The sequence below is a fragment of the Nelusetta ayraudi genome, unplaced genomic scaffold (genome assembly GCF_046127955.1).
Source record: "Nelusetta ayraudi isolate G7.1 ecotype Tasmania unplaced genomic scaffold, CSIRO-AGI_Nayr_v1 ptg000026l, whole genome shotgun sequence".
NCBI lineage: Eukaryota > Metazoa > Chordata > Actinopteri > Tetraodontiformes > Monacanthidae > Nelusetta > Nelusetta ayraudi.
The window spans coordinates 617,537-635,976 of record NW_027466076.1 but is presented as its reverse complement, the minus strand read 5'-3'; the positions used below and the strand labels follow the sequence as shown (position 1 = coordinate 635,976).

At 50.7% G+C, this 18,440-nt stretch overlaps 2 protein-coding genes across 4 annotated transcripts; both read right to left on the bottom strand.

Annotated features, from left to right (window-relative positions):
* Positions 1-382: 382 nt before the first annotated feature.
* Positions 383-9,159, bottom strand: gpia (glucose-6-phosphate isomerase a). The gene is made up of 18 exons (XM_076028709.1): positions 8,893-9,159; positions 6,903-6,993; positions 5,555-5,623; positions 5,036-5,155; positions 4,824-4,907; positions 4,194-4,340; positions 4,035-4,106; positions 3,909-3,953; positions 3,470-3,523; positions 3,181-3,241; positions 2,955-2,998; positions 2,726-2,878; positions 2,486-2,615; positions 1,640-1,716; positions 1,355-1,483; positions 1,162-1,237; positions 871-937; positions 383-736 (listed from the first exon to the last, which is right to left on the bottom strand). The coding sequence occupies exons 1-18, from the start codon at positions 9,009-9,011 to the stop codon at positions 613-615; spliced, it is 1,662 nt and encodes a 553-aa protein (XP_075884824.1). The 5' UTR covers positions 9,012-9,159; the 3' UTR covers positions 383-612.
* Positions 9,160-11,450: 2,291 nt separating this feature from the next.
* On the bottom strand, positions 11,451-18,368 carry lsm14aa (LSM14A mRNA processing body assembly factor a). 3 transcript variants are annotated; one of them, XM_076028704.1, is made up of 10 exons: positions 18,233-18,368; positions 17,233-17,396; positions 16,972-17,137; positions 15,200-15,436; positions 14,779-14,862; positions 13,928-14,110; positions 13,547-13,724; positions 13,405-13,443; positions 12,919-13,183; positions 11,451-12,756 (listed from the first exon to the last, which is right to left on the bottom strand). In XM_076028704.1, the coding sequence occupies exons 1-10, from the start codon at positions 18,351-18,353 to the stop codon at positions 12,733-12,735; spliced, it is 1,461 nt and encodes a 486-aa protein (XP_075884819.1). In that variant the 5' UTR covers positions 18,354-18,368; the 3' UTR covers positions 11,451-12,732. The 3 variants fall into 3 exon arrangements, with proteins under 3 accessions (XP_075884819.1, XP_075884820.1, XP_075884821.1); XM_076028705.1 differs by having other exon boundaries at positions 11,451-12,753; XM_076028706.1 differs by lacking the exon at positions 14,779-14,862.
* Between the last annotated feature and the right edge of the window lie 72 nt (positions 18,369-18,440).

Below are 18,440 nucleotides of genomic sequence, written 5' to 3'. Positions count from 1 at the left end.
GAGTTGTACTTCCTGTTTGTTACCCGGAAGTCTCTGGCGCTCACAGTCTTTGTTTCCAACCAGTCTGAAGCATGGTACAGGGCTAGCTTAGCATCTTAGCATACATTTAGCTCATGGAATTTGCAAAAAAGGATTATGTCGGTTAGTAGCATGCCAGTACTCGCTGCCGATGATCAAACCTGCGCTCTGTGCCAGTGGACCGTTCACTGTGTGGGCTAAAACAACAATGATGAATGATAATAAATAACAATGACAATGCAATGTTGCCCTCGACTTTGAGGCTGCACGTGAACTTTCCCCGAGTTGTCAGGACTTGTCGAGGCTCAGCTCGCGTTGATCCGGGTTTTCTGTTTGGCAACAAAACACCAGGCCGAGAAGGAGGTCAGCGACAAGCAGAACTTTTTATTTTTGAAAGTCGTCACCTACAGTAACATCAGCACGCAGGGAATCCCTTTTCAAGTCAGAGAAGGTGGTGAAGTGCCCGATCCACAAAACATTAAAGTGCTCATTCTCGCAGGGGTGGGGAGTAAAGAGGGGGTGGGGGTTCACACCGGGGGGGCTACATGGTGGAAGGGGCTGAGGAAGAGGAGGAAGAGAAGGAGGAGGAATGACTCAGGCGAAGTTCTTCTTGAGGAAGTTGATGAGTCCGTTGGTGGACGAGTCGTGGGAGCTGACGTCCGAGGCGTCCTGCAGCTCCGGCTCGATCTTCTTGGCCAGCTGCTTCCCCAGTTCCACTCTGTGGTGAGCGGGGGAGGGGGCCGGGGGGGCGGGGTGTAAATAAATAAGAAAGTCAGTAGAGGCTCCACCTCCCTGCCCCTCCCAACAAAACTAAAAACTGCGTGCGTGTGTGTGTGGGTGTGTGGTGCGTACCCCCACTGGTCGTAGCTGTTGATGTCCCAAATGACGCCCTGCACGAAGATCTTGTGCTCGTACATGGCTTCAGGAAAAAAAAATGACAAGAAATAAGAGAAGAAGAAGAAAAGGTCACGTTTCATTCAAGGGTTTCAGTTTCAAACTGCCACCGTCGCCAAACTAGATGTGTTTTTTTCTTTAAAAAAAAAAAGTCCCAGACGATCTCTCGGGATGATTCTCGTTCTAATCAACCTGAAAAGCAGCAACAGTTAGCCCTGTGTTTACAGCCTCCTGCCGGAGCTTACTCACCAATCAGGGCTCCCAGCACGTAGGGGCTCAGCTTCTTGAAAACAATAGAGTTGCTCGGCTTGTTTCCCTCAAACACCTTCGAGGGGAGAAAATGGGGATGAAGAAGAAGAAGAAGAATTTGAAGCAGATGAAGGGTGAGGGGGAGGAGTCAGAGAGGTGGTCTGAGGGCGCCGGGGCTCTGCGGGGTTCTCACCTTGTGAGGCAGCAGCTTGTCCACGGCCTTGGCCGCCATGCCGGCCGCCTCCAGCTCCTTGCGGGCCTCGGCGGGAGTCTTGCCCTTCATCAGCGCCTCGGTCTGGGCCAAGAAGTTGGCCACCAGGATCTGAGGGGGGCGTCAGGGAGAGTTAGATCTGCCCTCTAGGGGGCGACAGGCAGACACGAGTCACACCTGCTCCCTCAACGTCCCTGCAGGGCAACCAATCACCAGCAGGCGGCGACGAGGAGAGAGCGCGCAGGTGAACAGGAAGTGCTGGGTTACCTTGTGGTGGAGGTTTTCTCTGATTGGGTGCTGAGACTGAGCAGGAATGAGAAAGTCGGCGGGAATCATTCGAGTTCCTGTGGAGGAAAAAAAAACAAAACGACAGGTGGAGCTCAGTGGTGGCGCTCAGTGGCGAGTGGCGGCGCTCAGTGGCGGCGCTCAGTGGCGAGTGGCGGCGCCACTGCTGGACTGTTTGACGGTCGTGAGCTCAACGTTGACTTGAATTGTATTGATCTTTTTTTTTTGTTTTAAACTGATACACGATTCGGATCCCGAGTGATTTAGGTGGACACACACAAAACAGGCGTTTCCAGCCCGTTGCAACCTTTGAGGTTACGGAGGGCGCCCCCTGGTGGAGGGGGCCTTGAATTCTCCCTACCCATTTTGTTGTTATTCTGACTTGTACGTTACTTGAAGTTATTTTGGGAGGGACGTAGGTGAAATTTTACACACACACACACACACACACACACACACACACACACACACACACACACACACACACACACACACACACACACACACACACACACACACACAAAATTGTATATTATTGTTATTAATGATCCTCATCTTTGTGAAGACAGTCATCGCATTAATGAGTTCTCAGTGAATCATCATGGAATTACCCAGGTTGGATAAAATTGAATTTCAGACGCAGCTCAAAACAGGCCTGCGGGCTGCTCATGCGGTCCTAGTGGGCCACCTTGGTGCCTGCGGGCTGCTCATGCGGTCCTAGTGGGCCACCTTGGTGCCTGCGGGCACCCGCGTTGGTGACCACCCTGAGTTAGATCATCCGGATCGCCCCCTGGAGGCGACCGACAAAACAACGCCTGGCGAGGTCACCTTGGTGGATGAGCTGGTAGAAGGCGTGCTGCCCGTTGGTGCCGGGCTCGCCCCACACGATTGGTCCGGTGTGGTAGTCGACGCGGATTCCGTCCTTGGTGATGTACTTCCCGTTGGACTCCATGTCGCCCTGACCGAGGGAAAAAAAGACAAAGACAAAATGAAGCCACGCTTGATTTAGGTGGCAGGTTCAGCGTGCGAAACTACCGCAGAATTGGCTGCCGTCGTGTGACCTCTGACCTGCTGGAAGTAGGCGGCGAAGCGGTGCATGTACTGGTCGTAGGGCAGCATGGCGTGAGTCTCTGCCTGGAAGAAGTTGATGTACCAGACGCCCAGCAGGGCCAGCAGGACGGGCGCGTTGCACTCCAGCGGGGCGCTGCGGAAGTGGCTGTCCTGCAGAGGGGACAAGGAAGTGGGTCATCGTCCGTGGCGCTCGCCGGTAAAACAGACGAGAGAGGAATCCTCCTACCATCCAGTGAGCTCCGGTCAGAAGCTGCTCAAAGTTTTCAAAGCCTGGAAGACATAAGAACCCCACAGAGGTCAGAGGTCGCGTGTCGGTCAGAGCCCCAACGTATTTAAAATGAAGTACTTTTGTCAATGTATATTTACGTAAAAGGAAATTAGAGATATGATCGGTGGTCAGCAGGCCACTGATCAATACAGTGTTGTTCCCAGGGTCAAAGGTCAGGACGTACCTATGTGCAGGGCGATGGACAGACCGATGGCCGACCAGAGAGAGTAACGACCTCCGACCCACTGAGGAGGAACAGACGCGACGTCGCACCGTCAGTCAGCCAATCAGAGCATCGATGCAAAAGAAAAAACAATCAGGGCCAATCAGCACAGACGACCTACATGCGACTGATTGGGCCAACACGGCGATGTTCGACTAATATTTAGGGGTAAAATACAGAGAAGTCTGCCACTAGGGGGCATCCAAGCAACAGTGACATTAGAAGAAAACAAAACCAAAATAAAACTCACATCCCAGAACTCGAACATGTTCTCGGTGTCGATGCCAAAGTCCTTCACTTTGGGCTGAAGAGGGGGAAGAGGAGTGATACATTCAGCAACATAAAGTTATACAGTAGTCATAAACATCACCGTCACAGAAGCTAAATTAGTTTATTTAATGATGAAGTTAGAGATAAAAACAGCTGTGTGTGTGTGTGTGTGTGTGAAATATGTAATTACTCTCGCTGCAACAACAGGGAACACTTTGAATAAATATTGTGCCTCAGTTAGCATATAAATTAGCTGCTAGCATGCTGTCAGCCACTTGACTGCCCTGTTACGCTGACACTTCATTAACTTGCAGTTTTTTTTTTTCAAACTTTCTGCAGTGATCGGTAAATAAATAGAAAAATTAACATGTGAATAAATAAATACAGAAATAAATGAACAGACAGACAGACAGACGTACCGCGTTGGTCGACAGAGCCACAAAGTGTTTGGCCACGGCGGATTTCTGCAGGAGAGAACGGAGACGTTAGCATCGGTCGCTGCTAGCGCTCGTCTGCGATGCAACCACAAGGCCGAGCGGACTCACGTCATTGGCCGTCCGCAGGAACCAATCCTTGGCAGACTCGGCGTTGGTGATGGTCTCCTGGGTTGTGAAAGTCTGGGGCGCGGAGAGAGGAGAGGGTTGGGATCAGTGAGTGTGTGTGTGTGTGTGTGTGTGTGTGTGTGTGTGTGTGTGTGTGCCCACCTTGGAGGCGATGATGAAGAGCGTGGTCTCTGCGTTGAGCTGAGCCAGAGTCTTGGCCATGTGAGTGCCGTCGATGTTGGAGACGAACCAGACGTTCGGACCGCCTGCGGAGTACGGCTTCAAGGCCTCCGTCACCATCAGGGGTCCCTGAAGGCAACACGAGAACACAAACAAATTCTTCAAAAAAATAAAAAAATAAATAAAAATAAAAAACAAGTCTCCACAGAAACTAACCATGACACCAAAAGAAAACCATCATCAACATTTAGTGAACTGCATCACTCGAACGCAGATCCACCTGAAAAAAGGTCCCTGAATGCATCGTGACAATAAAGTAATTCAGATTTCCTTTTATGAGACAAAAGACTCTCAGAAAGTGTGAATAACAGTTGTCAACGGGGCCGTGAATGCAGCACACGGCAATTGTCTATATTTAGGAAAGGGCCCTGAATGCAACATGCCGCAATATTTAACATTAACAAAAGGTCCCTAAATGCAACATGACAAATTGCAGCCTTCAGTTTTTCCAGCGCCAGATGTCCCTGAATGAATCACGACAGCAGCTGCAGGTTCAGTGGCAGGGTGACCAGCAGCGGGGAAACCGAGGCCTCTGATTGGCCGCCGACTCACCAGGTCGGAGCCCCCGATGCCGATGTTGACCACGTCCGTGATGCTCTTCCCGTTGAAGCCTTTCCACTCGCCGCTGCGCACTTTCTGCAAACAGGAAGGGGAAGGTCACTTTAGAGAGCGCGAAGGAGATGGGGGGGGGGGGGGTACAGAGAGAGATGGGGGGGGAGAGAGAGAGTGAGAGAGAGAGAGAGAGAGAGAGAGAGGAAACCTACGTGACAGAAGGCCTTCATCTTGTCCAGCACACGGTTCACCTCAGGCATCACGTCCTCACCGTCCACGGTGATGGGCGTGTTGGAGCGGTTCCTCAGAGCCACGTGGAGCACCGCTCGACCCTGAGAGAGAGAAAGAGAGAGAGAGAGAGAGAGAGAGAGAGAGAGAGAACACACGCACAAATTTGTATATGTGATGCTTTAATTTAATGGTCAATGTGGCCTGTGATTAAACTGCAACACGTTGGTCAGGTAGGTCCCGCCCCCCCGTTGACCCACCCCCTCCTCTTCCCCCTAGCACCTCCCCCAGGATCCTGCCCCCCCCCCCCCCAGCACCAGATAACCAACCACTGGACTCTGGACCTTGAACCTCACCAGCTAAGAGGAGTCACTAGTTAATCTGTACCGACTCCACACACACACCAGGAGGTGGGGGGGGGGGCTGCGCAGGGGCCCCTCTGTTTGCAATTAGCACCGTCAATATTGGCTCATGTGGCGCCCACTGCAGGCGGCAACCAGTACCTCCGTGAAGTTGATCTTCTCTCCAGAGAACATCTTTTCCCGGGCCTCTTCCACGCCCCTGGACCTGGCCTGACACACACACACACACACACACACACACACACACACACACACACACACACACACACACACACACACACACACACACACACACACACACACACACACACACACACACACACACACACACACACACAGGCATTGTGTCAACGACTGTGGTGCGCAGCCGTTGGAGGAAATGTGCAAAGCGTTGTTGCCACACGCCGGTCAACGTTGACACAGCGCGGGGGGACAATGGCGGCGCTGAAGGCGTGGAAATGTGGAAATCTTGTTGCCTCAATGTGTCACTGAGCCTTTAGCAACAGCGTGTGATGGAAACAAAGGCTGCGAGTCCCTGTGTGTGTGAGTGCGTGTGTGTGTTTAAAGGTAAAGCTGAATGGAACACAGTCAGTGTGTAAGCGTCCCTTCAGGCACGGATAGCAGAGCCCTGATATGGAGCTGCATTCAACCACAGTGAGGAAAAGGCCTGGCGTCTGCACAGGCCTCGTTTCCCAGTCCAATAAAGTTTTCTTTGAAAAAAAAAACAATCCCACATTGGGGGGAATTTGCATAATTACAACAACAAAAGAGAAGTAAAATGATATTAATTCAAAAGTAATCAAAATAAAAGTTTTTTTTTCTTTTCAATTTACTGATTTAATTTCTTTGTGGTTATGCATGTTTTTTGTAATAGCGACAGGTTCTTATTTGTTTGTTCACTAATAAATTAAGTTGTATCAAATTTCTCTACAACTGAGAAGTCAATACATCGAACTGGTTCATGCTTAAGTTTGGAGTGCAGGATACCAGGACTTGAACAAAAAAAAATGGAAGGACTTTTAACTGTATTACCTTTAATTCTGCTGTACTGTGCAATTTGCCTGTCCGCTCCAAATAAAGATACAAATTTTAAAAAAATGAAAAATGAAAAATAAAATATAAAGAAACAACAGAAACAAAGCATACAATAAAAAAAAAACTACATTAACGTGCCTTTTACACAGGTGTTTTTCTGGAGGCCTGAACCTGAAATGTGATATACAATTCTTTTTCCTCCACAGCTTTGGTTTTCTCATGCATCCAGCATGTCTGCAGGGTTGCAATGACACCACCTGCAAAGGACCAGCAGCGTGTTTACAAGCATCGCAGCTCATTAACATCTGGCCGCTTCGCCCTCAGATTGGATTTAAAGAAGAGCCGCGACACTGCAGGCGGAGGGGCTCAGGCCTGATTAGAGCAGACAGCTGCCCTTTCTCCAGTGCACGTGTGTGTGTGTGTGTATGTGTGTGTGTGTGTGTGTGTGAGTTACCAGGGTAAACAGCATGTCCAACACTTCCTGGTTGACGAGATTCTTGGAGAAATCGAGCAGGATGTCTCCATCGTCGGTCTGCAGCGTCGTGCTGTCAGGGTGAGACGGGAAGTTACGGCAGGTTCACAGCACAGGTTCCTGCTTTACCTGAATCGCAGGTAACGTTGCTCCAACTGCTGGAAGGAAATGGAAGCATGCTTATCTTCTTATCATCTTGACGGTGAATCAATTGTGAGGTTTTCTTTTATATATATATATATATATATATATATATATATATATATATATATATATATATATATATATATATATATATATATATATATATATATACACATACAACAAATCTTATATGAAAAGTGGTCTGCTCTCTGATTTTTCAGCCCCAGGTAGACACTAAATGAGAAGAAGAAGAAGTGGACGTAGAAGAAGAAGAGAGCTGTAAAGTTCTGGTTAAAAAAAAAAAGATGCTTCCTGTTGATCCACACACAGACTGATAATGACACAGTGATTCTATTGGCCAGGCATGGGCAAACTACGGCCTGGGGGCCATATGCGGCCCATTAAGCCTTTTCATCCGGCCTGCTGAACTTGAAGAAATGATATTAATAGTAAGCAAGTCATAAAATAGCTCTATATCACCCATTTCTCCAGTGTTGTAAGAATCATTTCAATAAAGAGCTAAATCTTGTGGGGTTTCAAAGACAGATGTTTTGTCATTGAGCTTTTGTTCATTAAAGGACGCGCTTCCTACACGTCCCATATGTTTTCCTTCTATGAGGTGGGTCATCAAAACACTCCGACCCATTGAGGCCCACGACCCAAAACGTTTGCCCACCTCTGCAAATATAAACATTTTGTCTGCAACTATTTCACACAACACATTTTGAAAATCTATACTTTCCACTCCTCCACCTTCCTGAAACTTTACAGTTATTTTATTTATCTTATTTCAAACGCCGAATTAAATTGGACAATAGAAGTAGCAGATGTAATATCCTCGTGTTTGCTGCATCCCGATCTGACTATAGCAGGATGTGCCTCCCTGCACGTACACACTCCGCATCACCGCTACCATCACCACCACCACCACGCTATAACCTTTCAGTCTAAAAGCACTTTCACCTCCACCCAAATTTGAATGATTTTTTATTTTATTTTTTTTAACCCGCTGCTCGAAGTCGACTACAGGTGTAACAGCACGGCTGCATCAGTTATCGGACGGACACGCCCCGTTCCCGCACGCTTAAAGCCCGTGAGCCGTCGCTGCTAACAGGCTAGCGGTCCAGGATTAGCCGCGCAGAGTTCAACAAGTGATTAGAACCGGTGGCGACTTCGCATTCTGCTGTGTTCGCCTGAAATTACTCTGAGACGTCACCAAACACGTCGAATGTGTGTGTTTAATTAAAACAAAAAACGTTAAGTCATGCTGAATGAGCAGATTTAACTCTACTTTGGCCGCTGTTTTAATTCACCTGATTAAAAATCGACACCCCTGTTCATTAGCCATTCTTAACGTGGTTTAGGTTGAGTGTAAGTGGGTAAACCAGTGGCGAGAGACTACGTAAACAATTTCACGAAACACGACGTTTTTAAGGACAACCTGTTACACGGAAATAAGCCAAGGGGGTTGTCCGATAATGGATGCATAGCCAGCTTGCTAACAGCTAACAAGGCGATGATTCGCCGTTGACAGCGTTTTTTTCGGAAGCAGGTGCGCCCGCATTATTTTTTAAAAAGGGAGGAAGAGGGCGACATGTGGAAGGACGTCTCGGGTGGAAGAGTCGCGCCCGGGAAGGTTTCCAGGGAGGGAGTGAAAGACCGGAGAGAGGCGCTGTTACGAAAGAAACGGTGACCTTGCTCGGGGAGCAGAAGAAGGCGAGGGAGCGACGCGCTCGTCTGATGGAAGGTGTAAGTTCAGTCGGCGAGCATCACGCCCACCTCCCGCCCCCCTTCACCACTACATCCGCTCTCACATGGCTCCTCCAACCTGAATTTGCAGAAGCGGTCCTTGTCCTGCTCGAACATGTCCCTCATCCGCAGGCTGCCGCCGTTCGCCCGGTGCCACTCCTGCAGCTTCAAGAAGCTGGAGTCACTGCTGAGCGCCATGACGCCGAGGGTTCCTGGTCCTGACTGGGCTGCTGGCTGCTGCTGCTGCTGCTGCTGGAGCTCCGACCTCCGGGTGGTCTGGTCTGACTGGCAGGATGGGAGTCTCGTCGGTCTGAGATGTAGAGGAGGAGGAGACCCGGGAGAGCAGCGCCGCTCTGCTGAAGACTAGGACGGAGGGGGGCGGGGTGGAGAGACCCGGCAGAGCCAATGGCTGCTTTCCCCCTAAGCCCCGCCCGTCTGCGGCGACTCCTCCCACACAAGCACAGCGGCTGATGTACATAGAGCAGGTACATGGAGGCGCAGCCGTGCCGATGACACGCTCCCGTGGCTGTTACGCAACGTATTAACATCACGTGATTGCACAACAACAATGACTGGATGAGGGGAAAGTGGCAGGATGTTACGTTAATGTACACAGCAGGGCTGCGGGTCGAATAACAGCTGAGTGTAGCGGAATGTGCTCTGTGATGTGATGTGATCGGGTGCAGGAAGAATCATCATCCCCTCAAAGGGCAAAGAGAATAAAACTAAAACACCATTAGTGAGGTGCATTTGTGTAATGATTTCCGTGAAAGATGGGCAGGCTGCTAGGCTGGACGCTGATTGGTCCGGTCAGTCGAACTGGCTACAATTGAGAAGGACAACCATTTCCAAAGAGGGATTTTGAGAATTTCAAAGCTTCATATCACAGAATTCCAGATTCATGTCCCATCAGTCAAAGTGTTATAATACACAGTGAGTGTCAATGAATTTAATTTGGACCAAGAAAAAAAAAAGAGACAAATGACATCAAGCTAATGAACAACTGTTTTATTAATTTGCTCCTTAAGAAAGACGCCCGGTGGACTGAGGCCCACTGGAGGAGGACACCATGCTGGGTTGAGGGGCTGAATGTGTGGCTGTGACACTGGGGAGTGCTAGTGGAGGCTGGGAGGAAGAGGAGGGGAAGGCAGCGCCGCCGTGTGGCAGCGGAGCCTCCCGCCTCCTGACGCTCAACTCACAGTCACTCCGTTCCATTTATTGCAACAAACTTCAAAGTTAAAATAAAATGGGGGGGGAGGGGAGAAAATAAATTGCCTTCCACCCATTTCTTTTCTTTGCAGCGGCTAACAAGCACGGGCACTGTGTAGTGGCTTTCAGGCACGATCAACAATCCCATAGTACACACACACACACACACACACACACAAACATACACATGCGATGTACACCTCAGGGTCGCCTCAGAGGAGGAAGTTCGGTTCAGACAGTTGGCTCCTCCCACCGAGTGTTCCAACACTAACGCTCACAACCTGCAGCATCTTGTTGCAGCATCACCAGGGAGCCTGCACACACAACAACACACAGCCATCTCGTCTCCGACTGGGCTGCCAAGGACCTCTCTGGAGATCTCCGCTGGTCCTCCACTGGCGGTGGATTCCTTCAACACAAAACTTTTCGACCAGCAACTCCTCGTGACATCAGGGGAACCACCTCTCTGCTTCAGTCAAGGACCGGGGAGATGTTTCTCACAATAACATTTCCACACTGGGAAAAAAGGGAAAGTGCGGAGTGAAGATTTAACACAGCGTGAAGGGGAACTTGTTTGTTTTTCCATTTTTAGAATACAATCCTTTCATAACCACTTCCACTCCAATCTGCAGGCAAATTGAGGAGGTGGGTCAGCGTCGGCGATGACCTGATCAGAGCCTCCAGTCACCACGTCGATCACATCTCTCACTCGGGGGTCTTTCTCCTCTTATGCAGCTATTCGGACATCACACACACACGCACACGCACACACACACACGTCAGGTTGCTGCGCTACAGTCGCACTCGGCTTCTCAAAGTCGACTGCCTTCCAATTTGACAACACAGCGCCTTCAACTCTGCGGCCTCGCGCGTCTGTTTGACCCTGCTGGGTGACGTTGGCGGTTATTCTGCTGCACTGAGGCGACTGCAGGAAAAGAAAGACGGCGCATGTGTTTTTTTTTTTTTATATTATTATTATTAATTCTACAGTTCCTGAGCACAAATACAAACTTTAAAGGTAGCTCTGCATTCTCACAAAGGAAAAAATAATACCTATACGCTACCTACACTTGGAATGATAAGAGCACGGCCAATTGTTTTTTTTGTTTTTTTCCCTGACTGTATGAAAATGAACGCAGGCAGATGTTTGTGGGCGGCGTCAAAAACCGGGCAATGACAACAGCTGTTTCTTTTCTTTTTTTTTTCAATTTTTTTCAAATTCAATTTGACAAGACTGTCTCCAAGCACAAAACCCCACATCTCCCCTCCCCCACCCGGTCACACCAAACAACCACAAAACAACCACATGAGAAGAGTCGGACCTCCGCTGCTGGGAAGGTGTGTTGCTACGTGCAGACGGCTAGCTCCGAAACCTGTGTGCGCAGAACGCCAGAGCCGGACTCCAAAAAACAAACAAAAAAAAAGTCAGTTTTTTTTCTTCCCCAATGCATTTATTTATCAAGACTTTAATGATTGAACACTTGAATTTGTTTGTGGCGCCGCCGCCTGTCCACAAAACACCTTGCAATCCGTTGTGCTAAATGACTCTTGGCTGCCCTCTGCTGGCCGCCAAACGCAAGACATTTTTTTAATTTTTAATTGGTCGACGTGAGGAAGGGGGGGGGGCACCGTGTCAATCATCGGCTTAATGGGTTATTAAAGGCAACAAATACAACGATGGTCTAACGAGTTTTCCATTCACATGATTTAATTTACTGCAGGCATTCTCAGCTCTTCCGCCGCCGGGAAGCTCAAGCGCTTTAACACGCATGGATCAAACCACGTCGTCTCTCTTAAGTGCTACTGACCCTTAAATGAAACCAGTCCTCAGTGGAGAAAGCAAAAAAAAAAGAAAGAGAATAAGAGAACATGACAATGACCCGTAACCCCTCCCAACACACGGAGAGCTAGCTTCAGGACCAACAGAGTTTAAAATATTAGAGAAAAAAAATTACCACGAAAGCAGGTGGAGTATGGAGGTGGGATGTCTAGCACCAGCTCGCTATGCTAAGGTTACATGTGACGCCTAGTGGCCAGAACTCTCTGCTACGCCACTAATGTACGAGGAAACAGTAGAACAAACACGTCCGGCCGGAGAGAGAGAAAAAACAAAGTTACACGAGTCCGAGAGCTCAGGTGGGCAGGGGGAGGGGTCAGAGGTCACCTTCGCCTGACCTCTGACTGCCCCCGCCCCACCCTCCAATAGTAAAGCTACGTCTGCGGCGTGGACGACCCTCGACTGCTCGTAGAGAAACAGACTCAACAGGCTGAAGAGCAGCAGTGGCCGACATCCCTCTGACACGTGACAATGATTAGCATCATTTTTTTTTTTGTTTAGCCGTCTCAGGAATTGTGTGAGTTTTGTTTTCTTTCTGCATTGTTGTTGTTGTGTATTTCTGATAAATTGCATTGTCGTGTATTTTTTTTCTTTTTTTTGTTTCCCATTGTAGTACCCAAGCAGTCTAGCCCAGTGCTGGTGACAAATATACGACTAGCAGACAATCGTCATCATGTTATCGACAAAATAGCAACTCAAACTGGTTGTTGTTCGTCTTCGTCTTCCTCCGTCGAAGAGTGAACAAGTTCAGACTGTGTGTGTGTGTGTGTGTGTGTGTGTGTGTGTGTGTGTGTGTGCGTGCGTGCGTGCGTGCGTGTGGTGTGTGTGTGCGCGCGTGCTCTCCTCCTCATTTTCCTCCTCCTCCCAGTGAGACTACGCTGCCACTTTGTTCTCCTTCTAGGAGAGAAAACAAAAGAGAAACGTCACAGTTAGCATCCAGCTAGCAGCCACAGGTCATGCATTTACGGGGATGTGCGAGTTTAAAGGTCCTGTTTTCAGAATGACTTTACACACACACACACACACACACGTTAAGAAGTCCCGTCTGGTGGTCTTTACCCTATATGCTGACAAGTCGGCAAACTCCCGGCCGGCTTGGTTTCCTCTGTATCCGCCCCTGAAGCCTCCTCCTCCTCCTCCTCCTCCTCCTCCTCCTGCCTGCGGCGGACCGAACGACCCTCGGCTGGCGGAGCGGCCGCGGCCCCCGCGAAAGCCGCCGCCTCCGCGCCCGCGGTAGCCACCTCGGCCCCGGCCCTGGCGGACGGGGATGCCGAAGGTCTCGGCGTTCATCCTCCTCTCCTCGGCCCAGGTCTGCCTCCGCTCCCTGCAGGGGGAGACAGAGAGCACCTTCAGCAACCAGGGGCTGGTATTTTTATTGATGGGCTGTCATGACCTCTGACCCCTCCGCGTTTTAAGCAACACAGCCAAATGGGCCGCCTGCGTGCTCTTGCGCAGTGTTCACACAATGAAACGCGCTTCCATCATCATCATCGTCTTCATCATCATCAGTCCTGAGCGAAATACATGTCAGGGGGCGGGACTAACCGTGGGAAACCTGATCCTCCGGCCCTGTCGTTGGCTTTCCTGCAAAAGAGGGAGAAACAGGAAGTAGTATAGAGTCATCCAAGGTGGGGGCAGGTAGGTGGGTGGGTGGATGGGTGGGAGGGGCCGAGTCGAGAGAACCGACCTGGTGTCGTCGCACGAGATGTTGTCGAAGAAGGACTTGGACTTGTCGTAGTAGCAGTTGGGTCCCAGCGGGTCGCCCTCCTCGTCGGCGTTGCCCTCGCTGTTCTGTGTCTCCACGCCCGAGTCGCCCTTGTCCTCGCCGTTCACCGCCTTCTCCTGCTTCTCCGCCGCCTTCTCGTCTGAGGAGGAGGAGGAGGAGAAGAACATGGGTCACTGAAGCAGCGCAGACACACACACACACACACACACACACACACACACACACACACACACACACACACACACACACACACACACACACACACACACACACACACACACACACACACACACACACACACACACACACACGGCACCGGGGGGAACCGACAGACCGACCGACCTTTCAGCTTGAGTTTGCTCTGGAACTCTCGGTCGATCTCCTCCTTGTTGAACTGGGCGTTGGCGCTCTCAAAGTCAAAGTCCTTCTCAAACTTCATGGGTCCGTCCCGACGCACGTTGAAGCGTCCTCGGCCGCGGTGTCCGCCGCCCCGCCCGCGCCGGTTAGCGGGCGCTCCCGAGGCGGCTGGAGGAAACAAAACAACAACAACAACAACAAAATAAGCCAAAAGCATCGGACCAGAGAGGAGAGCCGGAAACGGAGACTTGAGACTGTTGGAATGAGTTAGCAGAGAGCCGCAGATGTTAGCTCTGCACCCCCCGACCCCCCACCCCCCACACGCAGCAGGGACAGGATGCGAGTCAAAGATGGAGATGATGCAGCAGCATTGCCAGGCCTGAGCCGCCTCCCACTACATTGACATGAGCTCCATGTCAACCTAAGAACTTACATATATGCATAGAACACACACACATACACACATACACACATACAAACTGGACTGGCAGTTGGAGGATGAGGATGAGTGTGTGTGTGTGTGTGTGTGTGTGTGTGTGTGTGTGTGTGTGTGTGTGTGTGTGCAAGAGAGAGGGAGAGAGAAAGACAGAGAGAAGAGAGAGATAGCGAGAGAGTGAGTATGTGTGTGTGTGAGAGAGGGAGAGAGAGAGAGACAGAGAGAGAAGAGAGTAGGGAGAGTGCCAGAGTGGGAGAAGAGGGTGAGGGTGTGTGTGTGTGTGTGTGTGTGTGTGTGTGTGTGTGTGTGTGTGCCGCCTGCAGACATGCATGCAGGCTGTGGAGATGGTTTTGGGGTCGGCAGTGGCAGTGGCAGTGGCGGCCGAGGCCGAGGCGTTAACCTGAGGATCGTTTACTGCTCTCCCTGCCTTCGCCTCGCGCCTGCTCCCCGCCCTCTGGCTTGGGGGCTTTGCTTGCATCTGCTCCTGGAACAGCAGAGTCGCTCAAATTACCCCCGAAAAACAGCGGGGCGGCTGATCACAGGCCACACAGCAGGAACAACGACAAGGACGTGTGTTTTTAGGGGTGTGGGGGGTAAAAAAAGAAAAAAAAGAAAAACTCAAAGTAAAACCCTTGCCTTGTCCAGATTCTCTGAACTAACCAAACCAAAGCTTTTACACACACACACACACACACACACACACACACACACACACACACACACACACACACACACACACACACACACACACACACACACACACACTAGTTGGGCCCCCTACGATTTAAATTAGAATTTCCCAATTTTCATTTAAGCCTCACCCCTCCGTGGGTCCATGCCATCCTGGTGCTGCGCCCTCTGGCTGCCATGAGCAGCAGCGGCGGCGGCGGCAGCAGCAGCAGCGCTGGAGGGGGCCGTGCGACCGTGGGGGGGGCTCCTGCGCCCCAGGCCGGGGGCCGGAACGGCGGTGGCGGCGGCTGCCGACGGGCCGGCGGACTGGATCACCTGCTGCAGCGTGGGACTCTTCCTGCTGCCGTCCAGGCCGGGGCTGCTGCGGCCTGTGGGACCAAAAGCCCAGAGTTACAGAGCTGAGGGTCAGCATGGAGACACCGACACCAGTGCGGTGAGGGAGGCCATGCATCATCATCATCATCATCATCTGGCTACTTCACACCTGTCTCTCTCTCTCTACATTGTTTGTATTTCCTTTTCACTCCAACTAGTCAAAGTAGATGAGCGCCCCCTAAAGTCTGGATCTGCGCTCGGCTTGTTTTCCTGGCCACAATCGCTCCTCGTTTGCTTCGGGGGCCCAGTTGGTTTCCCTCCGATTTTATGCAAAGCGACAACAACTTTGCGGCAGCCTCGCTTCAAGTTTCAGTCCAGATTTCCTTGCAATGGCTGAATGTGTTTGCAGGTAAGATAAGGAAGAAGAAAAAAAAAAAAAAAACTTAATGGAGGAGAACAGATGAATTGGAGCAAATCAGAACTAAAAGAGAGATTTGCTGGCGGTGCTGCTCTGCTGATGTCATCCTGACACCTGCAGCCAGAGCAGCAGCAGCAGCAGCAGCGGCAGCAGCAGCTTGTTGTTGTTGTTGTCGTTTGCGCCGATGCAGGATGACATGGACGCGATCCCATTAAAGAAGTCACGCGCTTTAATCCGACGCCGCTTGAGAAAACCAGGTGAAGGTTTTAGAAGCAGGTGCGGCCGCGTCTCTCATCGGCCTCTTTAAAAATAAATAAATAAATAAATAAATAATAAAAAAAGGTCCCGCATTGAACATTTCAGTTCTGTGTCTTCCACTCTGGACTACATCAGGGGGCAGCCTGGCGTAATTAAAGATCCAGGAAACAGCAGGTTTAGCCCTCTGTTTACTGCCTTCCAGCTAAAACTCAGGCTTTGTTGGACCTTCCAAACTCCATCTGGCTGGAGGAGAGGTATTCAGCCCCCTCGGTGTCAGATCACACTGGTCTAGTTTTCCAGAACTGGGTCAACTTTGCTGCCCAAAATTTCGGGTTTATCATAGATATATATATTTTTTGCTAGCTGCGGTTTTAAACAAACCTTTAAGAACACGCATGACGACAACAACAACAACAACAACTCCTCTCTGCCACGTCAGGCGCACGTGTAGAGGGGGACAGGAAGGTTTCAGCTGTTTGCAGTGAACCCGACACCATCACTTAGCCCCGCCCCATCACTTCCTTTAGCATGCTTTTGTGGTGCCAGAAGCACAGGTAGACCCTGAAACCTTGGATCACATGCCGGAACCCCCCCCCACACACGCACATGCATCTAACCCAGGGGTGGGAAAACGTTTTGACCCGTGGGCCGAAATAAGTTCTAAAATTTGCCTGAGGGACCGAAGCAGCAGCAGATGAACGGAGCGTTTTGATCACAACATCGTATCTGTCATTGAAGCCCCACGGTATTTAGCTCTTGGTTGAAATGGATGAAACACAGCAACTTTTTATTTACTCACTATTAATATAGTTTCTTCAAGTTGGACAGAACGGATTTCGAAGCATAACGGGACGCACGTGGCCCCACGGACCGTAAGTTTGCCCACGCCTGACCTGACCGCTCGTCACTTACCGACACCAACGGGTCCGAACTGGGGGGAAACCAGAGGACTGGTGCTGAACTGGTTGTAGGCAGGAACCGAGGGGCGGTTGAAGTGGCCATAGGAACCAGCCGATTGGAAGGCGGGGGGAGCAGCGGCGCCAGCGGCGCCAGACGAGGAGCTGGAGCTGATGGACGACTGGGGTGGGTGGGGGTGGAGACACAGACAGCCGTCAACCAGGGAGGAGTGGTGGTGGGTGGGTGGGTGGGGGGGGCATTGGGGAGGTGGGTTACCTGGACAATGGCCGGGTCCTGGGGGTAGGAGCACGTCGGTTTGGGCGGCTCGCACACAGTCAGGTCCTTGATGTCGCTGCCTCTGAAGATGATGTACTCAAAGATGTCCTCGCGAGGCGGGATGGGCCGATCGGTGGGCCGGTCCTCGGTGCCAAAGGAGCGGACTGGTGGGGGTGGGGGGTGGAGAACGTCAACGTGTTGTGTTTACGGTCTTGCATTGCAACCACTTTCATCAGACAGAGTCAGAACATTCCACCTTCCAAATCAACAGGGGAGGCACATGCTTTGGTTCCGTCACCATGTTGTTGATTGTCAAGGCAGGTGAAACAGGGTGCACACGCAGTGACGTCACAGTGCGTGCTCGGCACTAAGCCGCGTCGTTGGGAGACTTTAAAGTTGCATTTAGACAAACTTTGCAAAGGTCTGCACGCGTGGCACCAACACATCGACCATTAGCTTAATAGCGTCGGCAGACTGCCAGAGACAATCCCAGCTCACACATGTTTTTAAATAGAATTGTTGGGTTAGGCTCATGTCAACTAACAAGTTCAAAGGATGACTCACAGCTTAGACAAAAAGCACAACACCTTGCTTTTCTGCCTTTCGTTAAAAAAAAAAAAAAGTATTATCATATTTTTCTTATTACGAAACTACTTCAAATACATTCCAAATATTTCTTTATCATTAACAGTAAAGACGTTGCAGGAGAAAATAAACATTTCCCAAGTTTTTGCTTTAGCATGCTAGCAAAACGTCACCGCTTAATTGGTTGCTGATAGGCAAGCTAGCATCCGCTAGTTAGCGTGCGCTGCCAGGCTAATGCCTCCAATTAGCTCACGTTTGGCAACGCCGATTCCGCATTAGGTCGTTTCATCTGCGAGTGATGCACACAGTCCGTCGTTCTGTTGAAACACCGGGGGTTCAATCCCCCCCGGCTCAAACGTGTGCGTAAACAACAAGACACCAGTGCTAGCATTAGCCCGGCTAGTCAGGGTTTTACCTTTAGCAAGTGCGACAGTCGAGTTCTCGGTGTCGATAGTGTACAGGATTCCTTCGTAGCGAATTTCGGCCTTCGAGATGAGGCTGATTTTGCTGCCCAGGTAGGGCGTCCCGCCGCTCATGGTGCCTCCGGGAAGACGGCGGTCCGAGCTGGGGAACGGAACAGACGGCTGCACCCGACCGCGACGCGGCAAACACGGCTCAGAAAA